The sequence below is a fragment of the Ammospiza nelsoni genome, chromosome 9, assembly GCF_027579445.1.
Source record: "Ammospiza nelsoni isolate bAmmNel1 chromosome 9, bAmmNel1.pri, whole genome shotgun sequence".
Lineage (NCBI taxonomy): Eukaryota > Metazoa > Chordata > Aves > Passeriformes > Passerellidae > Ammospiza > Ammospiza nelsoni.
Window position 1 is genome coordinate 6,924,672 of NC_080641.1, and position 25,465 is coordinate 6,950,136.

Sequence of the window (25,465 nt, forward strand, 5' to 3'; positions counted from 1 at the left end):
TGCACTCAAAAAAAATTAAAGAGGGAAGAGGAAGAAAATATTTCAGACTTTTCTAACTATTCCTTTTATGTTAAAAATCAAAGGAAAAGAGAGAGAAGGGTGGGGGAAAGTTAGCTAACTTTACAGAAATAAATATAGATCAAATAAGCATCCAAATGTGAAAAAAACTAGTTACTTTTTAAAAAACCCATGTCATTTGCCATCTTTCTGCCTTGTCATTAAGCTGCATGCTGCCTCCTGCATGAGCATTGCCAGTGCTATTTAATGCATCTGTATTTTCAGAGCATGAAGACACTGCCACCCGCCCCACGCTCCTTGCCCCCCTTCCTGTACTATCACTGTGCCTCCAGACCACCCAAGTATCATTTCTAGATGGAAAATATTATAACCAAAATAGCAAAATACCTGCATAAAAATTCCAGGCTTCTACATAGAATGCTCATTATAAACTTTCAATCAAAATCTGTTAAGCAGATTGGAAAATGAAAAGCCCTAAACTTTATTGTGTTAGGTTTTTAAAATAAGACATTTTAATCAAGAGCATAACTTTACTTTTACTTGTAAAAGGCTTTGTTTCCTGAACTGTACTTTATTTAGGGGGAAAAAAAAATCTTAATTGAAATACTATTAAGGGTCAGGTTTAAACCTACAAAAAGACAGGAAATGCCAGAGTTAAGAATGAAACTTTCCTGAATTATTCTACTGTAGTTCTGTACTGCATTTTACACAGCATTGCAAAGCAGTATCTAAAAATAACAGCCTTCCCTTAAATAAAGAGTCCTGATTACTGCTGGAGGGAATTCATCTCTCAATTCAGCTTCCAAGGTACCAATATTTAAAGTCAGGTCCTTAACATAAGTTTCTGTAAATATAATATTGGAAATCATGAGATTATTTTTTTTTGTTATGAATATTCTAAAATAGTCCTTTACTGACTTAGTATGTCAACCAGACACAGCACACAAAAATGTTAAGCCCTTTAAGCAAGTTAACTACAATTTCAAGGAATTTCAGTTTTTAACTAAAAATCAAGTGAAGATATTAATCTAATCATGTCTAGCAGCACCCAGAGAATTAACTGAAGGAAAAACAAGCTTGCCTCTGTCGAGATGTAAAGCTTTTTGCTGATTCTTTGATGAATTCTCCTGGAGTACAGTTATTAGAAAGACGGCACAAAGTTTCCACTTACGATTTTCCTCCCAGCACAACCTCCCAGACAGTTGTTAACTGAAAACCTATTTTAGAAAATCTATACTTCTGCTGTTCCAATATTCTGTACTATAGGTTGCCAACAATTTTGACTGTACAATTCTGTTATTTCAAGAAGCATCCATAAAACAGAAAGTCAGACCTAATTTTCTTCCAGACGAAAGATTTTTCACTTCTTTAGCAACTAAATGCAGTAGTTAAATCTGATTAAATCTATGAAATAATCAGTGTATTATATCTATTTTAAAAATACTTCTAATTTTCCACTTCTGTTTTTCTTCAAAATGTAAAGCAGGTAGGAAGAAATGGCAAGTTAAAGCATACCCTTACAATTTTACTTTTAGATATAAAAATTTAAGTAAGCATTTTATAAAGACAAAGTATTTAATGTATTGAAATTAATTTTTCATCTCTGAATTAGTTAGCCATTTTTGTGGTTGATTCATTTATTTAAGACACCTTATTCCACCTTGTTAAGTTCAAGGAAAATTTCATTCATATAATTGATAAACGTAACTTGTATAGTCAATTTGTGTATTAACAGAAATGTGTATTATTCTTTACAGCAAAATTATTAGAGCCAGAACACCTGACTAAGTACATATTGACTTATTATTAGTTTCATATAAAATTTCAGCACTATCCCCACCTTTAATCTCTGGTAATTTATAATCAGTTTTCAGGCTGGATGTAAAATTGTATTCTGAATGGGGTATGTTTGAGAAGGGTTTGAAAGCACAGCTTTGTTGCTTACCTATGGTGGCACTAGCGAGCAACAGAGATTCAAGAACACTATTACAAACCAGAAACATTTAATCTGTAGAGAAAATTAATACAATTATTCTTTTCCCCCTTTAAGGTTCCAGTGGGTTTTATACCTTCTGAAACAATACACCAGAAATGTTGCAAATGTCACTGCAAAGTTGGATTACAGTCCCTGTGTGTAGGGACAGGGTATAGAGAAAATTCAGCAAAGCAGCACATCTTGTGATGTGAAATGATGCTATTTGCATGCTTTTGATCTCTGGTATAGTCTGTATTCGACTGAAAAAAACTTGCTGAAGTTTTATGAGGTTAATTTATTTTGTCAGAAAGTACAGGTTTTGAGACAAAGCAAAATTTAGATAACATGCAAATCAAAATACTAAAAGGAATATAATACATGTACAGCTATCACATATTAGTAAAAAAATGCAATCAGTTTTCTTTCCAGCACATTCCTTACAATGGAGTTAATGTGCAAGTTGCAGCCTCCATTTATACAGAAGGCTTTTTATTTTTAACATCCCAGATTATTGTACTTATCTGCTCCTAGAAAATATGCACTGTATAAACACATCCTTTATCTTGAACTTCAGTATTTCTGTGCTTCCATGAAGAGTAAAAACATCTGGTTAAATTACTATGTGTGAGTACAGTGTGCAGGCAAAACCCTGCACAAATCGCATATAAAATAAACCACGGCTTCGGTTCTTTCTGCTTTTCCAAATGTTCAGCGTGAGCAGTCTGTTGCAATCACATCCCTGATATGTGTCAGCACAATGATAACTCATGTACCAAGCTTCTTTTCTGAATAAAATCAAGTTCTCTTCTTGTTCTGCAGCTGCCAATGTTTTAAAGTTGAATTCTGTTATGTGTGTTCCCCCCACCAAACGCCCCCCAAAGTGGACTGGCACAAAGTGTTGCACAGCAGCGGCGATGGCTCCAAGGGACTGGCTGGACGGAGTTGTCATGTGTCTGCCTGTCTACACTTGCTGTGCAGAACATCCTCTCACCTGTACAGCAGGCACAGACAGGCAGTCGCATGACAACCCAGCCTGAGGGACAGCCACCAGTGGGACCCTGCTCTGAGAGCCCAGAGCGTCTGCAGCACCAGCTCCAGCCAGGAGTCCTCTGGACCTCACACGGCCGCTCAGTCACCAAGCCCAGAGTCACAGCAGCACTGCCTGTCAAGTACAATAAAACCCACTGCTGAAATTCTTACTGTGCTTCCTATAGTACTCTTTTCCTAGCTGTGTTCAGGAGCTCTCTAACAGTAAGTTGGATTTACCCGCGGCCCTGCGGCACCTCCGGATGTTCTGTCCTCCCGTTTGCTTCCCAGGCATCGCTCGATTCCTGCTGGATAAAACTCCCTGACAGAAGCCAAGAGCAGCTTGTTGTGTGGCAAGCTCATTCTGTAAACACACACAATGTCAGACCTTAGAGGAACTTCTCCCCTTTCCACTCTCTCACCTCCTCCCTGATTTTTATAAATTCGCTCTCGAATCTCACATCATTTTACAACTGGGAACAAACCGTGAAATTACAATCCAAACTGCATCCATCACTGGATGTTGACAATAATATAATTTACTATTGAAACAGAATGGAAATATTTTCTTTGGAAATAAGACTACAGGAGATTTTTTTCGTCATCAATGTAAATTTCACATTTTTAGGAATTCTAATTCTACTGTCCAGTTTGGCATCCTTTGCACAGCAATAATGCCAGTGAAATCTCTGGATGCTTTAGAAAGAATAATAAAATCACATTCTATGACCGTGCACTGTAACAATGTTACACCACTTCACAAATGGCATCCATATCTTTACAGTGATGAGGTTTTTTATTCACAAGCTAGAATGCCGTTCCACATTCCCAAAGTCCATTTCATCCTAATGCAGAAGTGGCTAATTCACAAACTCACAAACTTCAGATTTGCAGGTAGACTCTCAAATGAACCTTAGTGACTGCTACTTAACAAGACAGCAACAACAGAGAGCTAAAATGCTCAGATTTAATAATTTGTGTGTGTAGGTATGCCTTATAATGCTCCAGCTGGGATTACATGGAATATGCTACAAAATAAATCTGTATTTGTGAGGTCACAGAGTGTGCTGATCTTGCACTAGTTTACAGCAGCCTCAAAGCCAGTACACAGCACTTTCCTTGCTTGGTTTTTAAGTACAAAAGCACAAAGTCAGGGTTCTGCTCACACAGCAAAGTTACAAACAGAAGCAACTGCATGCAGGATCAGAAACTAATCCATGTCAGTTCTCCCAGAACCAATACTGTAACTTCTCTAAGCACACTGTTCAACACCAACCTGGTATTTCCAGAACTGCAGGTCTAAAAATGCATTCTTAGGCATGGAATCCCTCTCATCAGGAATAAAATCCCGGTGTATGTTTGACAAACAAAACTGTGTGAAGAAACCAATAGTTTCTTTTCTAATATTGATATCATACAGGAAAATCTGAAATATTTTGCCATAGCAACTCGCTTCTAAATACATTGTACTGTGGATTTATCACTTATAAAGCTGCACCTCACAAAGGAATTTACATCCTTCTAATGGCACTAGCGAGCCACCACTAGTGATTTTGCTCTCAGAGCAAATTCCAGACTAAAAACCAGGCTCAGCTTACACTAGAGGGGGTACACAGCCCTGGAGGCCCCAGCAGGCACTGGAGCTTTGCAAAGCACATTGTCAGAGCTCTCTGGTACACAGCTGCTGCAGCACTGGCTACAGGCACAGAGGGCACAAACTCCTGAGCATGCCAAGGGAGGCCAGGTGCCAGGGAAAGGCTCCAGGCCAGGGAAAGGCAGCCTGAGCAGGGACTGGGGCTCTGAACCAGGGAAAGGCAGCCTGAACAGGACTGGGGCTCTGAACCAGGGTAAGGCAGCCTGAGCAGGGACTGGGGGCTCTGAACCAGGGAAAGGCAGCCTGAGCAGGACTGGGGCTCTGAACCAGGGAAAGGCAGCCTGAGCAGGGACTGGGGCTCTGAACCAGGGAAAGGCAGCCTGAACAGGGACTGGGGGCTCTGAACCAGGGAAAGGCAGCCTGAACAGGGACTGGGGGCTCTGAACCAGGGAAAGGCAGCCTGAGCAGGGACTGGGGGCTCTGAACCAGGGAAAGGCAGCCTGAACAGGACTGGGGCTCTGAACCAGGGTAAGGCAGCCTGAGCAGGGACTGGGGGCTCTGAACCAGGGAAAGGCAGCCTGAGCAGGACTGGGGCTCTGAACCAGGGAAAGGCAGCCTGAACAGGGACTGGGGGCTCTGAACCAGGGAAAGGCAGCCTGAACAGGGACTGGGGGCTCTGAACCAGGGAAAGGCAGCCTGAGCAGGGCTGGGGGCTCTGAACCAGGGAAAGGCAGCCTGAGCAGGGACTGGGGGCTCTGAACCAGGGAAAGGCAGCCTGAGCAGGGACTGGGGCTCTGAACCAGGGAAAGGCAGCCTGAACAGGGCTGGGGCTCTGAACCAGGGAAAGGCAGCCTGAACAGGGCTGGGGCTCTGAACCAGGGAAAGGCAGCCTGAACAGGGCTGGGGCTCTGAACCAGGGAAAGGCAGCCTGAGCAGGGACTGGGGGCTCTGAACTCCCCACGACCTCGCTGGGCACAGCCAGACACACAAACACAGGGATCACTTCTCACATCACCAGACTGCACATCTCACTGGGGGGAAACACCTCACACAGCCACTGCAGCAAGCAGCTGAGGAGCCTGGCTGATTTTTCAGTCTTAGTGAGAAGATCCAGTACAAAAAAAAAAAAAAAAAAAACAAAAAAAAACCCAAAAAACCAAAACAAAACCAACCAAGCAAACAAACACACACAAAAAAATCGTAACTTTATAAACTCTTTTCCAAGAGAGAATAATGAAATTATACAGCTAATCTGTATTTAAGGAGCAACTTCTTTCACCAGCAGAGCATGGACTAGTACTCTGCTATTATGCTATGCAATTATTTTCTTACCACTCTAAGAAATCCCTAACTGATCTCCCATGGCCTGAATTAACTACTGACATTTTCATGACTCTCAAAACATAATTGTTTGGCAATTAAGAGACATTATCTTAAAATATGCATATAGAAATCCCACAGTGGCCACTTCTTTCTGAGTACTTTCATGAGCTTCCCAGGTGACTCTCCCCAGCAGATTGGCAAAACTATTTCTTTTTGAAGTTACACAGCACAAGATGTACCATTAGGATTTTCACGAATTTTTATATTTCCCACTAAACAAAAATCAGATTTAAAAAAAACAACACCAAAACTACCTCATCTTGGATGCACCTCCAACTGCCTGAGACAAAACACAGCAAGTGTGTTAATTTTGCCACATATTTTGTTTTAGTTACAGTTGTTTGTATTTACCTAAGAAAGCTGGTTCGAGTAACTTCAAGGCAGATCACAAAAACCAACAGTTTCAAATTATCAAAATCATAAAGCCACTTTTGCATTTTTTTCAAATTCTGTTTCAGCAATCTGAGAGTAAAATTTCCTCTCTTGACACCTGTCCCTTGGCTCCTCCCCTCTGCCTGACATGCACTGGTTTTCCTGTTACACTAAATTTGAATCCCTTTAAAATTTAAATAAAAGGGCAAGGGGCAAAATCCTCAAGATTAACCTAAATTGTCCCTCTGCCTTAAGGTGTATCCTGAAATGGCTACAGAATGGGGGAAAAATTTATTTCTGAGCACAGTTCCCACCCCCAGCAACATTACTGAAGGAGTTCCACATCCTGGATTTGCAGCACTCTGCCTTATGCACTGCAGGCCCTGTCCCCAGGGCTTCCAGAGAATTCACTGCAGTAAAACACCACAGCAGCTTAAAGAAAATATGGATGTGCACAGTCCCCATCAACCTGCTTTGTTGGGATCAGCCAGTGTTTTGATTATTACTTAGAATAAGATGAAAATATTAACTGATGCTTTGGAGCTCATTTTAAGCTTTCTCTTTACCTGTGCTTCTTCCATCCATTGAACTGGTTCACCCTAAAAATCAATAATTTCTTACTAAAACATTTCAAATTGTTTTGGGGCACAACTCAAATAGGAAATAATAGGTTTTTTAAAAAGTAGCCCCATTTTTCTACAAAAACCAACACAAACCTTAAAGAAGTCACAAAGGCTTTACCATAAATCTGATGGCACACATATTCCTGTTTTAACCTTCAAAATACTGCTGGAGACTTGGATAAAATGTATCATTACACACACAGTTGAAAAAGTCATCAAACAGAACAGACAAGCTGCCTAACAATATATTCAAAGTGAGCAATGAGGATGTCCTTTTCTTCATTTCCATATCACTCACCTCAGATTTACTAATCACCCAAGAAGGTGCATTTTTTGTCAAATTTGAAAATCCACACCAACCAGCTAGAGAACTCTGCAGATGGGCTTTGCATCCTCTCAGAACACAAGACCAGAGAACAGCTGTTTTCATTAAATCAATTGCTGTAGTTACTTTCAGAAGTAAATTTACCCAGACAATTTATGATCAACTTGCAGTAGATGTTCAAGAGTAACCAAAGCAAGGATACGACAATAGGCAGAGTATTTCAAAACATCCTGAGATTTTTTTTTCCTTTTTTGAAAAAATGTGTGGAAATCACAGGAAGAGAAGAAAAAAGTAAAACAAACAAAAATACTCCACACCACACCCTGTGTTTGTTGTCAGCATTTCAACAGAAGTCTTAGGCAGTCAGCATTCTCTATGAATCAAACCAGAAATTTAAAGAACACAGCTAAAACCTTAAAACAATCTCTCCATTCGAGTTTACACAAACTGATTAAATTTTTCAAGTTGATATCAGAATACTGTATTAATACTGGGGTTTTCCCCAACAGAAAAAAAAGTTCTTCATTCCTTACCTCATCATCTTTATACCAGGACAAGCTCTCTGCAGTCAGGACAAACCAGTATTCCTTGGAGCCTCCTTTCATGATGCCAATGTTGTTGATGGTGAGCCAGCCTTTCCGGATGACCTATGCAAGGTGCAGTCAGGTACAAGTTTAGTTCATTTCTCACTTGACAGAGCTCTGCTGCTGCATTCATTCTTTTAAATCAAGATTTGCTAAATGAAACACAAACAGGTGCATTTTTTCAGTCTCTGGGAAAGTCAAGAGTTTTTGCAGCATTCCAAAAAAAAACCTACAGTAATGAAGTGAGTACTACATTTTCAGTCTGAAGGTTGGAGAAAGAGAAAAGCCAAACTATCAGAATGCTGTACTTACAGCAGGGAGTGTGATAAGGATCAGGTAAGCTTGAAGATATTTATTTGCTGTATATGAACATATTCTGAAAGCCTACACAATTAATATCTGACTACACTGTTCTGGTCTAATTGTTAAGGTCATCCCTAAAGGTGGATACCAGGAAAAGCACCTAAATTCTGGTAAAGTGAGTGACTTCTGACACACACTGAGGATTTTCAGAAGTGGTTGCCTGGAGTGACAAAGGGGAGAAGTCTTCTAAAGTTAAGTTAAATTTAAGGCAGGAAGCTGTAAGGAGAGGCATGTGAGAGCTATTTTCTTCTCATAGGATAAAAGAGAAAAAGAAAAGAAGGGAAAAAACCTTAAGCAACAACAAAAATTGGGGGGTAAAAACGGTAAAGAAAAATTTTATAAAATAGATATAAGCCAAAGATGAAAGAACAGATGTGAACATACCTATAAATACTAAGATCAGGAGGCTACAGCATGCACATAGAAAGAGAAATTAGATAACTCCCCAGCAGAAGAGAATAACCATGAAAATTCATTTACAGATGAGATGGAAACTTTCAATTTTATTGGAACAGCCACTGTTTTCCAATATAAATGAGAGAGCAAACATTCCTTCCTATCATGCTCTGAACAAGACCACAGAACTCTCCTAATCACAGATGAAGGAACCTCAGCTCTTCTCTTTCTCCCCACAGCAACACCCTTCAGTTGCCAATGGAATACTGAGACAAAAAAGTGCTCAGAGAAGCCCTTCAGAATCCTCTCAACAATCTCCACAGGCTCTGACTTATGTGATCAAACATGAGTTTCCTCCTGTATTTAAAGACCTCTGTGAGACCAACATTGCTCTCACAGGGCTTCACAAGACCAGTAACTCCAATACCAACAACTCACCAAAGAAGAACATGGCTCACTATCTATTTCTCATTTATAGAAGTTTCAGAACCAGAATTCACTCCTATTTAGCCTGGATGTTCATGCAAGCTCCTAAAAAAAAACAGCTTTGATTCTGCACAGGGTGAGGGACTAAATTCTATTTGATAACCAAAGAAGTTGCACCTGAAAAGCAGGAAATGGTATGGAAATGCACATAATCCAAGAGTATCAGTTTCATTTCAAGGAAGATAAATGTGTTTTCCCATTTACTACCAACCAGGCCAGCCGTGTAAGAAAAGTCCTGAAGATCCAAAAACAGGTTGTAAATTATTAGCCTGTAAGAAAATCTTTAAGAGAGCATTGATTTGGTTCTGAAGCCACAGTAAGGGATGAGAGAACAGGACATGATTCCTGTAAAGAGACTCAAGGATATGGCACAAGTAGATTAGATGGAATAACCTGTTCCACAAAGGTTTCTACAAAAGTGGGTCAGGACTTTCAATATTTGTGGTTTTTGAGGGGGGAACCTAAGTGGAGAGGGGCATCAGTGAGTGCAGACACACATGGAATGCTTGCCTAAGTGCAAGGGAAACATTGATAATAACTTGATTACCCATCAAATCCTCATTTTATTTTGTGATGTTTATTGAAGTAAGTTTTTAACAGGAAACAAGTAACATGTGTATACAGCCAGTGTACTGACCTTCAGGCAGCTGCCACAGGCCAAGTTGTGGAACCCAACTAATTCTATTTTTTCTTTCTGCACTGAACTATAAGGAAAAAATATTAGAGAAAAATCAACAAAATTAAGGTTCTGCATTCACTCAAACTGAGTTCTGCAGCAAGGGGAGCTGTATTTGTGCAGCAGACTAAATCCTTCACAGCACATGTGCACATGTTCCCATGCTATAAAGAGGCTGGGAAAGAGGATGCTGTTGAACCACATTGTATGCAACTGAAAATGCCATGTTGCTCCATGCAAAGCTCATATCCACACACAGGAAGCCCAGGCAGCCTGGCCAGCACCTGGTTTGGAGAAAAATGTTTTGGAGAAATATCTCAGGGAAGGTAAAAGATTTGAACACAGATTGCAGTGAAGATAAGGAGGTGGTTTCCAGAAGCAAACCAGGCAGGACACCTAAGCAGCAGGTTCAAGAACCTTACAGGTGATGAGCACTTCAAAGGGAAGGGAAGGAGCACTCTCTGCTTATTCCACCCTCTCCCCCACCATTACCACAGGCTCTGTAACAGCTTCATAAGAGTCCCATTTCCTCAATTCCACAAGAAGGGATTTGTGGTAGAGGTCTCAGAACAGACCAAGCCAACATTTTAAATACTAAACTATACAAACCACTTAAGAAGAACTGAAGGTTTCAATACTTCTAAGGTAGGAATTGTGTCATGCTTCAATCCAACACATCTCCCCACAAATGTGCAACCATCATGGGGTGTGGACAGAAGCAAGCTGACTTGCTAGGACAATCTCTGGTCACTGGTTCATAAAGGAAGGAATTTGCCAGTCGTTTCCTCAAAAATCCTGTGTGCTGAGGATTAGATCCAGCTGTCATTCCCCCACAACCCTGCAGAAGAGCAGGACACCAACTTACAGCAATATTTGGGTGTCTGCTTTTCATGTGAAGTTTCTAGACCTGTTTATGTATACCTCTCTGTGGAAACAGAGTTTTGTGTTCTCTAAAATATCCTGGACTCTACAACAGGTCACAACATTCTAAAATACTAGGAAGCTGTTCCAGGGGCCACCAAGAGGGAGAAGATGAGCTTAGTGTGCTAAGCCTCATGTCCTTTTCATTGAATTTGCCCATTTCCCAGGCACACTCTGTTAACTCCAAAAAGCTACACTTACACAAGACTCAGCATCAGTGTTGGACATAAAGGGGAGGGAGATGTTGGATCAAGGTGTAATGCAAGAAAAAGTGAGATTAAGGAACATAGTTTCACTTTCCAGAGAAGCTGAATGACACCTTAGACTCCGGCTAAATTCTCAAACAAAGAAAACAAACAGTCATATTTTAGAAGTGTTCTTCCACAGGCAATAATATGGTAAGATTTTCAAGGACATTTTTGAAGTTCAAAAAACTCTGAAGGAGAATTATTATTCTGGAGTTTTCTAAACTGTTGTGTTAGCTATTTTTTATAGCACTTCAGCTTGAAAAATGAAAGCACTGTGTTTCATTATAGTTCTTTTTCTCATTGGGTTGTATCAGAGAGATCCATTTCACTCTTTCCTATCCTATTTCTAAATGTCATTCTGGGCACAGCGGATGTTAGTGACATAAGTTATGAACCTCAGGAAGGTGAAAAACAGGGGCACAGCCAGAAGCTACTGCAGACAATATTCTGAGAGGCAGCTGGACTCCATGCACAGGATGAACAAGAGATGACAGTTCCTTCCTTCAGGATCCTGATACCTAATCTGGGTGACTGAAAAATGAAACTCAGAGCCCCTGAATGCACACGAACAAGCCAGAAGGAAATCACTCTCATAGTTCAGCTGCACAAAACCCAAATCATATTTGTTGTTCTTACCCTCCACCACTTCATGGATAAACAGGAAAGCAGGATTTGACACAATAAGCACAATTTATGTGTTGCTGCATGACTTTAATTGCATTAAATCAAATAAGACATTTGTAAAAGAAACATATTGAAATATATTGAAAGAAATGGGACACTTTCTGATTCTAAAGAAGTATTTGAGGGATGACTTCAAGATAGGTGAGATACATGAAATTGGGCAGAGAGAAACACAAGAGTGAGAATCATGAGACTGGACATTCTCACAAGAACACAAGCAGCAGTAATTGCAAATGTAACACCATTAAAGTTGTGTTGTGTAACTCCACTGAAATAATTCTGAGCACAGAACACAACTCCCAGCACCATTCCATCTTCCAACCACTGCCATTTCAACATGTGCTACTGAACAGTAAGCACATTGAGAGAATAAAAATTACAAAAACTACTCAGGGAGGCATACTTAGAAGCTGTTGGTTCTTTGGATTCAGTCATGAAGATCCTCACACTACAGAAGCTGGAACATATTAGAGGGGAAACCTACTACAGTATTTCAATGTAATTTGCCAAATGTCCCAGCATAAACTGATCAGATCTGCTCTGATACTGAACACAACAAGATCTTGTGACATTGCTTCCTTACAAATCACTGCACAATGAATTACATAACTTAAAACTTGTGACAGAGGCTGAAGTCCCAAAAAAATGTCTGCTTTAAAGAAAAATTTAGTCTTTAATGGAGCAAAGCTCTCAGGGGTAAAAAACTGAAATATATTTCCAAATATAGTTAAACAAAGATTGAGGTACGTCAAACATGAAAGGATATTAACCTAAAAAATAAATAAAGGCCATTTAGAACAGCAATACTCCTCTAGACTTGATAAAGTGAAAACTCAAAACCAGCAGGTTTCATGCTGCTGAATTTCAAAATATTTTTGAATGTGTTAGCTCATGGGCATCACCTCTTTCATAGAAATATTGACATTTCTTAACAGAACAGCTTTGCCATGATTTTTCATAACCACCTCACTGACCATGGCACAAGTCTCCATTTCCATCTGGTTGATTAAAAAAATTCTACAAGCATTTATTTCCTGGGTCATGCAAGATAATAGGATTTAAGTATATCTGAAGAAAGGAAACAGCAAAGTATGCTACAAAGCCGGATTAAAAGAAAATTTTAAAAAAGGTGGTTACAAGGGGAAAAGTTATTTATTAGGACTATAGCTCAAGCCAGCTGATAGGGTCTGAATGCTACTTGTGTCCAGAAGAAATTAATCAGAAAATTAATCAGAAAATTAATCAGATTGTTGGTGTAACACTCAAGAGAGGTAGGTCAAACAAACCCCTCAGACCTAAACCTCCACATCACATGGACAGTGCCTTGAAACTCACAGTTCACATTAAGCCCCTTCTCCAGTTCCAGGGCTACTTCAAGCACAGCAGCAGATTTTGCCACAGGACAGAATCTCCTATAAATTATATGTAATCCTCCATAATTTCAGTGTCTTGCATTCTCACACACAGCAATTGGGCTCATGGAGCAATGACACTTTCATCTCTTAAGTTTTATCATGAAGGGGAGTTTAAAACATTGAATTTTAGTCACCAAAACAAATCTGAGCACATAGCACACACAATTAAGAGTGGGTCAGCTTTCAGGAGCCAAGCCTTGCTCGTGTGCTGTGTAAAACCAAGCACTGCACAGAGTACTCCAAGCAAATGAGAAGACAGACTAACCTGTGGCTTAAAAAGAAACTTTGTGGAGTCAGGTCAAAACCTCAGGCGGTAGCAAAGAAAAGACAAACAAAAAAAAGGCCAAAGATTAAGTGTGAGAGGATAAATTAGTAGTAGAGGAAAAAGGAGAAAAACATGCTAAGAGGAATTTGCATTATTGTCCAAAAATAAGGTGTTGCTGTGCTCATCTTATTTCCAAGATACACAGAAATAGTTAATAGTTATCTGCATCATTCCAGCCCAAAGCAAGCTACTAAAAAAGAAAAGCAAATTATTGCAAATGAGCATCCCACTATTTTGGGAAAATTCAGTGATCTTGATCTCCCCACAGGGTGCAATTCAACTGCTGCTAAAGTCAGTGATGCCTTTTTCCATAACTGAACATAAATTTACTTTAAAACAACAACTAATAGAATTTGATGATGGCAACAAACTGAAAAAATGTACATTTTTATCACAGATACTGCCAAAGAATACACACAATACAAATTTATTTCTTACACCTTACCATCACTGAACCAATTGTAACTTGTTATAAAATTAACTGCAGTTTAGACAATTAATTCTAATTAGTAATATTAAAGACATTCACATATTTATTTACTCATGAAGTGGAAGGGTTAGAAAAGAGTCTGTCCGTGATATATTGATCCTCCTGGTGCTATGAAGAGAATGTTAAAAAGGCTTTAAATATTTTCAATCATAAAACTCATTTTTCTATCCAAAGTAATTCCTTGACACACACAAACCACCAAGAACAGTACCTGTATCCATAAACAGCATGTTCATTTACACCAGAGCTAATGTTTCCTTTTGGTTACCAGAAACTTATTTGCCCACCTTACAAAGAGAGGTTTACTATGAATAGAGGCACTCACATCAGATAAAAACTGCTTCCCAGTTATATAATAAAATAAACACCAATTAGTCATTTTAGTTTGAGAAACTTGTTAAACTACAAAAATATTAATTTGATGCAAAGTCTTCTACAACATTTTAAGTTCTACTAGTTCAGACTGATAACAGCAGGTTAGTAGCAGTTAAGTGATGAACTGCAATTACACTTTGTTGAGGTAGTGTTACAGACAAGACAGCTTAACATTAAATAGTTCAGCAGCAAGTATTTGACAAACCAATGAGTTAGAGACAAATTTTGCCCTCTGAGAAGCTAAATGAAAAAGCAACAATAAAGCTTACAGAACTTAGCTCGTACAATTTGCCTTGAAGGCGGTAGATTGGTTCCCTGAAATAGCAAATTGCAAAAATGAAGTTTTATTTCAGAAACATTCTCTCATTCTTTTCAACTCCAAACAATCAACTTACAAACATCTGTTCATTATCTCTACAATAAAAGGTTCAGCAAAGTCCTTTATACCACAAGTAACCAAGCTTCAACATTGAATTTAAAACGCCAAGCTTTTTCTTCACTTCTTTAGAGAGAAAACATTCACTCAATTAAAAAATCATTCATTTTATTTGTGTATTTTTGAAGAGCCAGATAATTGGTTGCTTTTCCTTTTATGGGACACTCCAAAGTGATGACAGTCCTTGTGTTTGACACATGGTCCAGCACAGCTAGATAAGAAGGAAATCTCTCCTCAGAGGGGAGAGGCTGCTCTTTGAAGCTATTGCAGTGTTTGGACCTTCCAGGGCTTGTGTTTTGTTTTTTTTTTATTTTAATCCAAACCATATATTATATCAAAAATGCCACTCATGTTGGTCAGGCTGTGGGGAACCATCAAATCCAAGAAGTTGCTAGATTATTTTAAGAAATATCCTGAAAATAACTAGCAATTTCTTGGTGAGAGGAAGGGATTGAATTTCTAGCTCCAAAAAGATGACTACAACTCTTGCCAAGAACTCTTGTCTACAGCAGCAGCAGAATAGGAGACTTTCTGAAATTTCAGGTTTATCGCTTGGATCTAAACTCAGTTGTCACATTTGAAATCTTTGATCAGGTGGTGAAACCTCCTGAGCATTGTTTGACCAAATTGCATGTGAAAGCATCAGGAAGATATTCAATACTGGTAATAGAACAAAATTTCATTGTTTTATTTTTAGTACTATTTTTTATTTCATTCTCAAGTATATACTAGTTCCATAACAATTGTTTTTAAGACTTTGCAAAAACCTCAAATCGAGCAGAAACTCTCCAAATGGTAACATTTTGCTTATTTTCATCTCATATTAAGCAGAGGACTGATCCTGCCAAGTACTGAGAACCCCTCAGCCACACAAAAGCAGAGAGGGAAGGCAGGCTCAGGAGCACCAAGCACCTTGCAGAATCAATCCCATATTCTTACATGACAAAAAGAAACAAACAATTTCATTAATGAATCTCAGTGAAGATACTAATTAACCTGAGAGCATCAACCACTTATTCTTTGTTTATTTTGAGAAAGGCCTATGGTACATAGTCAGCAACCGTGTGGTGTCAGCTGAAAGGTTTCAGAAGAGGTAAAGGCAAATCCACAGTTGGTTGCTGACTTGCCTTTCACTGCAGTTGAGCTGTGAACACATCAGGAGTAGCAAAACACACAAAGCACACACAGGCAAGTACTCACCAGCGTTTGGGATTCTGAAATTCACAAGTTTGCAGTTAATAACAAAACACCGATGTGTAACATGAGGATTCAAGGCACTGAACAGCATGGGAGGGAAGACACTCACCAGCAGTGCAAGCAGCAGCAGAAATGCTAAACAGCAAATGATGATAACAATGGAAGTCAGGTGGCTTTGAAAAGTTCAGCAAAACAAGGCAATGAGGACACATTTATGTATGTTTGAAGCAAACAAAGGTAAATGATACACTTAAAACAGAAAATGCAGCCAAGAAAAGCAAACAGCTTGGATTAACTTGCACACGCCATTATCCATTCTCTGTTAGGTGCCTACCTGATTTCCCACTGCACTTTTGTTAACCTGACTGCTTCTTTGTTGGGCACTGAGGGAAGCAGAGGAAAAGAGTTATGCTGAGGAAACTTGAACTAAGCCAGTTCCTGAGCAATAATTTTAGCAGTAATAGTTACTTTTGATCCCAGCAGAGAAAGCTAGATTACACAGCAAAAGAAACACAGGAAAATCATTGCATATATGTGCAAATTTCAACTGCATTTCTACCTGATGATATTTGCCTGCTAAGGACAGAAGGGACATGCACAGCAGACAGCTCCTACCAATCATCCCCTTCACAACAACATCCTTCTTGCATTGGTAAAGGTTACTAAAAGCACAGAGAAATTATGGCTCATGTGGGTAACTTTGGAAACATTAGCCTCTATAAATATTCAGATGAGACAAAAAGCAAGCCATTTCTGTTATTTAGAGCAGTACAACAAAATCCTCCCCTGCTGGAGGCTCTTTAATAGCTTTGTCTTGACAGTTTGTTTTGGATATTATTCTAATATTTATATGCACTTTGAGGGTGTGAGTAAAATATAACCAATGGACGAAGCCTTCATAAAGCTGGTTCAAAGTTGAAATCTTGTAAGAATAGAGCACATTTGAAACTAAACCATATTTAAAATATTTTGCTCAATTCTTGAACTTTGGTAATCCCAGTTCCTGAAACAAAACACACTCCTGTCTCAAAACCAAACAAGTTGCCATTAATTCTAAAAGCATTTGCATTATGTGGCAGTTTGTGTTAAGCCACAAAATTAAAATATTGCTGGAAAGGAGGAGAAAAGCATTCCAAGAGCAGGCTTTGGCTACTCAGCCACCAGCCCTTCACTGGTGACAGGAAGTTTTGTTTGGATTAGATTATACCATTTCACCAGGCACTGATTCACTGAGGACAGAAGCATCCATATGGCAGCAGCTCCAAAGGCTGCTGTGACACAGAAAGACAGAGGTGCGCTTGGATCAGAGCCTGTGGCCAATCCTGCTGTTTGCTGCCCAGCTGCTGCTCCAAAGAATTGATGAAACACCCAACTCAGCCCTAGTCCAAATTCTGACCCTGCCCTTTGGACCACACCATCAAACCACCAGTCCAGATGCTGTCTGGGAGACCCACAAGGATATTTATTCCTTGTGCCTGCTCACTGTGTTTAGCTTGATAATCCTGATCCTTTTGACCAAACAACACTTCATGACCCTGGTGCAACATCTAAGTTTTCTGTTTTTCTTAATTTTATCACCTTAGAAAAGTTAATTATACGATAAACATCTTACTAAGAAACCCATGCCTTTTAGAAATAGCCCAGCAATTGGTCTTCTATTTAATGTTCTAACACAAATTACTCTTCATACAGATTGATGCATGTAGCTCTTCTTGAATTACACCAACTGGAAACAAACTCAAGCCCAGAATTTTGCCATTTGTTCAGCCAAACGAGACAAACATTAAAATTCCAAGATTTCGCCATTTTATAACTATGCAAATTTGTTCTAAACACTGGCCTTGTTAAATTCCTCTCAAGACAATTCACATTGCACTGTACCTGCCTCAGGTCCTGCAGTGCTGCAGAGTAGTTTGTAATATTTTGTGCTCTCATTCTTATGGTTCACAGGACTTACACTTTACTGCAGCTGCATGAGACAAGGGGCTAGAAGGCTCAGCAGAGGAAAGGAAACACCAGGGGATCTGGGGAATCTGTAGTCCAGGATGCTTGGATACTGCAGAAGACCCTGTTCTACACAACTTGTTTCATTTCCCAGTTCTAACACAACTGCTGTAACAATAATACACTTACAGTTTCAAATTAGTATTTTCCTCCATTTGTCTCATTAGTGAATATATTTTAAATTCTTCTTTGCTATCCAAATTTTCTCTTTTAATTGAGCAGAAGTCAACAAGGTTACTTTCCTTCCCATCTGTTCCAACCTAGAGAAACCCTTGCTTAAACTTACCAGTGAACTTAAGCCAAGAGTCACTTGTTATCTGCTTATGCCCCATATAGAGCACTTGGGATTTCCAGATCTCAGCTGACAAAAGAGGAAGCAGCTTTCCCAAGAAATTGAACTTGGGAATTGTAAAGACACAGCAGCAAGGACCATGGAGGCTGCAGGAGCAACAACCATGAGGGCAATTTTTCCAGGGGAGAAACATCATGCAATAGGTACAGATACACCTGGAACTCCAGAATCCAGTACTATAAAATATGGAAAGTTTCAACTTGACACAAGGAAAAGTCTTTTCATAGTGAGGTGAGGCAAGCATTGGAACAGGCTAGCATAGAAAGGCTGGAGAATCTCCAATTTTGGGAATCCTCCAGATCTGATTGGACAAAATCCTGAGAAGCCTGGTCTGAACTCAGCAGGACCCTCCTCTGAGCAGGAGGTGGGACTATGTGACTTCCCAAGGTCACAACACACACCATGAATATACATGGAGTGTTTTTAGCAGCCTTTTTCCTGTCAGAAAAGGATGGAGAGTAGTAAATAGCAGGCAGGTTGTTATCTTGACCTCTAGAAGGCCAGCCACCATTCCTACAACATCCTGTTATTTGTCAAGAGAACTGATAACAATATCTAGGACCCACAAACAACTCTAGAGAAAGTTGCTCAAACCAAACACATACACAGTGCCTGCCTTTGCTTTCTCCCCTCTCAGCTCACTGAACTCCATATTTTAAACCTTCAAGGCACACTGCCAAAGATGTGCACCTTCCTTCACAGTGCTAACTACAATTGGCCACAGTCAAATACTGCTGTGGTGCCCAAATTTGCTGCCAGCATCTCACACAGCCCAAACCTGTTATGGTAAATACAGCATGAATGTGTCTGAAGGAACATTTATTCTTCAAAGAGTGAAGACATCTTCTATGTTTTTACTAGTGTCAAAATGTTGGTATGAAGTCCCTGAGGCACAAAGTGCTGGAAACTGAGGGAGAACATTCTGGAAAATATTCTCACAGCCTTTCAATTAAGCGAGGAGAACGTCAAACCAGGCCCTGCAGGGCATTCTGCTACTATTATTCTCTGCAGCCAAACAGCAGGCACACTTAGAATTCAGCGACATCCATTATTCTGAGCAAAACTGTTTCACACAGAATCACAGCTCCCAAAGTATGCATCAATAACAATGTGGAAAGACCACCAATATCCATTTCTGTGTCCTGAAATGTGTGTGACTCCAGACTAAGACATAAAGCTCCAGCTTCAGTGAAACCAGGCTTGTGAACTGGGTGAAGACTCCCCTGCAACTGGGACAGACTTCAACATTGTGGCTATTGAGAAAGAGCATGGTCCTGCATGTCTGGGACTCTGCAGCCTGGATCTTCACTGACATACTTCAGGAATTGTGTTCTGAGCATAAAAAAAAATTGCCAAGCAAATAAACAAAAAAGCCTGGCAGTGTTTTTACAACAAATTTTCCATGTACTTACTTTGCAAAGCCAATGAAGTCTTCATGGTTGGTGTTGATATAAGAAACCTGGATATCAATGAGCAGCAGCATCTATTATGGGAGACAGGAGAGCAAAACAGGATGGGTAAGGTGGAAGAAAGAGATTGAAGAAAAGGAAGGAAGAAAAAAACAGAACTCTTGAGTCTCTGCATTACTGAATATTGTTTTCATAACTGTTCAAGCCAAAAGCAATATTTTCTAAATTCCACTGCTTCTGTTTCTGTGCTTATTTAATAAGTTAGACTACAGAAGTTCTATTCCTTCTTCCTACTTTTTTTCCTAACAGACCTCATTTTTCACCTTCTTGGCCCTTGTCCATTCCATTAAGATCAATCATACACAGGCAGAGAGAGCAGACAGATTCCAGCTCTGCATTTTGCAAGTTAAGCAAATTCTGCCTATCTGCAGCATTCCAGCCAAGCAGCAAGGAACCTAAACCTTAAACCTAAAATCCATACACTTCCACACTTTATGTACCACAAAAAGAAGTGATAAATAATCCAGTCCTGATCCAGAAAATGTCCAGCCCAGCCATTCTATGTGCACACCTGCATTGAGAGATGGGCTATCAACAAAATAACACAATGATTTGTGTACTTATCACTTGTCAGTCTTTCAGCAGCCCACAGAGAATTTGATTTGCCCTGACAATCTAACTCAGCAAAGAACTTGCTAAGATATCTGCAAAAAATTCCCTCCCACCCTCCAAGAGGCTCTGGAATATGCAGGAGACTGCACTTCACCCCTGTCTTTTCAGACTTCCATTTACCAGAGGGAGCAAGGAAGGAACCTATTGTTATCAAATGGTGGCATTTCATCTCTTCAACCTTATTTCTGCACAGTTCCTCAAATACAGCATCACTCCCAAATTCCTCGCAATTCCCAGAAGATATTAAATGCCCCACTTAGACTCTAATCCCCACTATATTTTTGCTCCATCTCTTTCCTCTGAAGGATAACTGCTAACATCATAAATAATGATGTGAATGTGACAATAACCTATTTGGTCAATTTTTGGCATTTACAGAAAGCCCATATTTTGCTCTTTGTTCTGAGAAATAATCAGGTATGTGCATACAATGAAGAACAGGAAAATAAAACTCAATTATTTTAAACAACTTGTATTTTCTCCAAAATTTTGAGATAACAGTGTTCTGACTACAACTCCCTGCAAGTACAAGCCCAGCTAATAATTTTTTGCTGAATTATTTTATGACTACATTTGCAGCACAGATTAAAGCAGCAGGAGGTGCTGCACAGCTCCCTAACTTGCACAGGGACAGGCCTAGGGAGCCAGGAGTCCAGAACAGCTTAGGAGTTCTGCTGAGCTCCTCTTCCCAAAATATTTCTATTGTCACACTCTGCACTCTCCAGACAATAATTCCAAATCCTTTCCACTGGATTTTTTCACATGTAATCTCAGATTTGCAGTTTCCTGGATTTGGAATGTTTGGCTAAGTGATGAATGCTTTAACCAAATTTCTCTGAATTTTAATTTGGTTTTTAGCTTTTTTTGTACTTGAAGGAAAGCTTCTCACTCTCTCATGGGTCCCAGTACAATTGTTTGTGAGCCTCACTGTAATTAGGGTGTGGGTGCATGGGATGGGTATGTTAAAAACACCTGGAAACAAAGCAAAAATAAGCTATTCCAGTGTGCATCTGTTTAATCAATATTGATTTCCCACAAACAGCTCTAGTGGCCCAGCTAACAAGTTGGCACACTGGCACAGGAACAAGCCAACACTATTTAACCTTTCTGTAACAATTCTAGTCCCTATCAAAGCTCAGTGGTAAAGAAGCAAATTTTTTCTTCTCTAAAATGTGCAGCCTATTTAAAAAAAAATGAAATCTTTCACTGTCCTACTGCACTTTGGATGTAAGAGCTCTTCTTCCCCAAACTGTCACATCTCCTATTTATTCTTACCTGGTCCTTGGTTTTCTCTTCTCTTTCACGAATGTAGCCAGCAACAATTCTTTCTGTTTCCTCACACAACCTTGGATATGTTGCCAACTGAAACAGAAAATTAATAGAAACTTACACCTGCAGAGAGGCTTCAGTGGAATACAACCAGGGGAGCCTCCAGCTTTCCTCTTTGGAAGAAAGCAAATATTATAAATGCTTGGGACTCAAAGTTAAGCACACTGCAAACAAAGCAAGCCTTACTTGCTGTTGTTCAGGGACTGCAGAGACCTAAACCCTTGGATTGCTGCTGTTCCTTTCCTCTAGGGAATACTGAGGAAAATACACTTTGGACATGTGAAACACAGTCTATCTGGGGTGAGGTTTCTCTCTCTTCTACTGGGCCTAATTCCAGAGTGGTGCTCTAAATGATTTCCAAACTTCTTGTTTTTAAAGTCTCCACCTTGCGGCAACATCTTTACATAACAATACTGAAAAAAGCAAGATACAGTAATAAATTTGGCAAATACCACTGGGAAGAGCATCTGCACAGTTAATTTAGGTGACAAGTCTTGCAGACTTTGACAAAAGTGAAAAAAACCTGGAAACTCTGCTGAAAACATACCAGAGAATCTGCTTCTCTATGTTTTTTGTCTTTCGGGTTTTAAGAAATATTTCCTTTGAAATAAAAAATTGGGGTTTTTTTCAGAAAAAATGCAAGAGGATATTTCTCAACAAGCTCATCATAGCTGTGCTCACATCCCAGAATCACTCCTGTGCTTGCTATTATGGCGTACCCTGCACTGGGATGGTGGGACAAGCAGATGACAGGTGAGAGTGCAAAAGCAGCCAGACAGCTAAGAAGTGAAAACACAGTTTTAAGGAGGAAACTGAGGGCACCTCTTGATTCAAAAACACCTCTCACCATAAGAATAAAAACAAAGGAATCAAAAACATGAGCTTTTCCATGATTACATTATTCTGAGCACTTTGCAGAAGTTGTAATTAATTACCTGAGGAAGTCCTACTCTGTCCAATGAGTCACTGAATCAGAAATCTCTTATAGCACCATAAAATACAAAACAGCCTTTATATTATGTACTATTCCATTGCATTTTACTTACATTACCAGATCTATGTGCAAGTTACCTTTTTAGTGCACTTCTTGACAGTGTTGATTAACTCTTGCATCACCAGATCCACACTTTTTAAGCAAGGTCCTTTCAGCTTAACGATCTGTTTTTTAACAATGGCTTCAAATGCCATATCTGGAGTGAACAAACCTGTTCTGTGGACATAAAAGAATATGTAAAACAGTAATAAAAACATCAGGCAAGGAAGATTTTTTTTTTTTTTACTAAATTGCTCAAATCTTCACTTTCAGAGCTGAGTAATAATCCCTACACAAACAGGCTTCCACAGAGCTAAATTTGCTTCTTTCTCAAAGGAAGTATCATTCTGAATAAGAATATACTCAGAATATAAGACTATAAGTAGAAACATGCTTGAAAGATGAAACTCCTTCAAGAAGACTGCAAGAACACTAAGGAGTATTGCTATAGTGCAGTAAAGCCTCAGCAGAAGTGCCATCAAACCTTAGGATGAGTGGCAGCTGCAAGCACTCCATGCACAGCAAATCCATCAGAATCCTATGGCTGCACTTTCCACTCACACCAGAAAATGAGGTTTTGTTTCTCAAGAGTCCAACATGGAGAATTTCCAGTTGGTCACTGCAGAGTAAATGAATCTATAAACAGCTACTCCAGAGAATCAGCCCTAAACAAATGGGCCTTGCTTATCTTTCAAACACTCTTTTCCAAGGTCTACCTTGCCAGATAAATTATATAAAAAACAAAATTATAAAAGCACATCCAAAATTATCATTTCACTATGATAAATCAAGACCTCTCCAGCAATCAAGCAAGGAAAGTTCAAATCCTGCACCACAGCCTACCAGGGTCAACCATCTGAGAATTTACCCATCAAGTAACACAATAAACATTTCCCAAAACTGAGAACAACAAAGCTTGTAAGCAATGCTTTGGGAAGATATTCCATCTGTACCATGAGACCAGGCAAAAAAACATGGGAGCACTTGCCTGATGCCATGTATGTTCTTGATGGCATAACTTATCTCTCTCCTCAGCTCCTTCTCATTGAATTCCATCTAGAGGAACAGCAGCACACAAGAGCACATCAGGGGAAGGTTTCAACAAAACAGAAAATATCCCCTCTCCCTCTACAACCATAACATAAACAAGTTTAGCTGTTAAAATAGTAATTTCTAATTACACCAAACAATGCATAAGTATTTTAAAATGTTTTAGAACTAAGGCAACAGGCAGCAGTAAATATTGTTGAAAATCACATACTCTTCCATTCCAGATATATCAACAGCTGGAATGATTTTGAAGAGTTGACAGAATAAGCCAGAAACAGGATTTGGAAGACTCCACTTTTTTTTTTAAAGCTGGTTTCTCAAAGTGGTGTAACTTCTGTGATTATGATCTGTTTATCCTTCCCTTCCCATTCTACAGTTTTCAACTAAATTTAAGAGAGGAGTTGTCCCAGTTATGAAGTTATAAAGCTTTTCTTCAACTTTTTTGGAAGGCAGCTGGCTGAAAGAGAAGTCAGTGTTGTCACAAATGAAAGGGTCATTACCTAGGTCAAACCATCATAGAATGATTTAGGTTGGAAGGGACCTAAAGGGCTATTTTCCATTACTCTCATTTTAATAGATACCAGCTTGTTGTTCAAGTCAAATTGACCAACTGTAACTGCTTGCCTGCCCCATTTAACCAAAGAAAGATGCCATCTGTGATAAAACAATAGGAGAGCACAGAAAATACTATGAAATAGGATTATAATTATATTCTCTTTCTTGTATTTTAGAATTCTTAGCATGTCTCAGTGTCCAATCCTAGAAATTAAGTCAAATGTCTCAATTATAACTTCATGTAATTTCTTCCACAGTTAAAAGCATATTCTTTCAATCAGCTCTTTGCTTGGCTATACTACTATCAGTATGAACATAAGGAAACATAAATAAAATCAAGCACATCAGCAAGATGGAAAAATACCTTCACAAGTTCAAAGGGAAAACGTTCATGGAAAATACGATTGATTTTGGCACCTCCTGAAAGCTCCAGTGTATCAACTTGATCTCCTGATCCTTCAATTCTTTTTTCAAAGTCCACTGAAAACTGCTGTACCATCCTAAATGGCAAAGGAGGGGAGGAAAGGAAAAAAGAACAAACAAAACCTGGAACAATTTAAGCATATTAACTACCAACTCTTATTTCAGTACTGCCTATTCAAACCTATTTAGCAATTGTCAAAAGTATCTGTACAAGTGATTGAGCCAAGTTGCCAATCCACAGAATCCCTATCAACCCACATCCCCCTGCATCCCTTGTCTAATAGCATGATGTGAATCCACTGCTGCAAAATTCAGAAGAGATGGAAGGAACTTCTTTTCCTCACGCCAAAAGGCAAGCCCAAGAACCAGTACTAACATGGTGATGTGTAAGTACCACAAGCTCCAGCTTACTTGGCTCTGCTTTGACTTCTGCAGCAGCAGCATTCAGAGAAACCCACAGGAGAGTTCTCCCAGTCATGGAAAAGTCAAAGGTGATGTCCCTCTGTTTTTGCCTCTGGAGTAAAGTCTCAAGGAACTGTCTACTCTTTTGGACACAGTTGTTACAAAAATAAGGAGTAAATCAGAGTCTTGATCTGGCTCAAGAAAGCCTCTCTAGTTCAGCTGATTACTTTTCCCTCTGAATTCCAAAGTTTTAGTAAGAGAATGAATCCAGCCCCAAACATACACATAGCACAATCCACTGTTCTTACCATCTATCCCAGAGAA

At 39.4% G+C, this 25,465-nt stretch overlaps 1 protein-coding gene across 1 annotated transcript in view; it reads right to left on the reverse strand.

Annotated features, from left to right (window-relative positions):
* DNM3 (dynamin 3) overlaps positions 1 to 25,465 on the reverse strand; it is a 174,833-nt gene that overhangs the window by 114,232 nt on the left and 35,136 nt on the right. The window contains exons 8-14 of the mRNA XM_059478068.1: positions 24,681 to 24,816; positions 23,700 to 23,767; positions 22,750 to 22,888; positions 21,625 to 21,711; positions 19,681 to 19,751; positions 16,247 to 16,295; positions 7,850 to 7,963 (exon numbers count right to left, since the gene is read on the reverse strand). Of these exons, the coding sequence (XP_059334051.1) occupies positions 7,850 to 7,963; positions 16,247 to 16,295; positions 19,681 to 19,751; positions 21,625 to 21,711; positions 22,750 to 22,888; positions 23,700 to 23,767; positions 24,681 to 24,816 (664 nt within the window). The remainder of the gene's footprint in view (positions 1 to 7,849; positions 7,964 to 16,246; positions 16,296 to 19,680; positions 19,752 to 21,624; positions 21,712 to 22,749; positions 22,889 to 23,699; positions 23,768 to 24,680; positions 24,817 to 25,465) is intronic.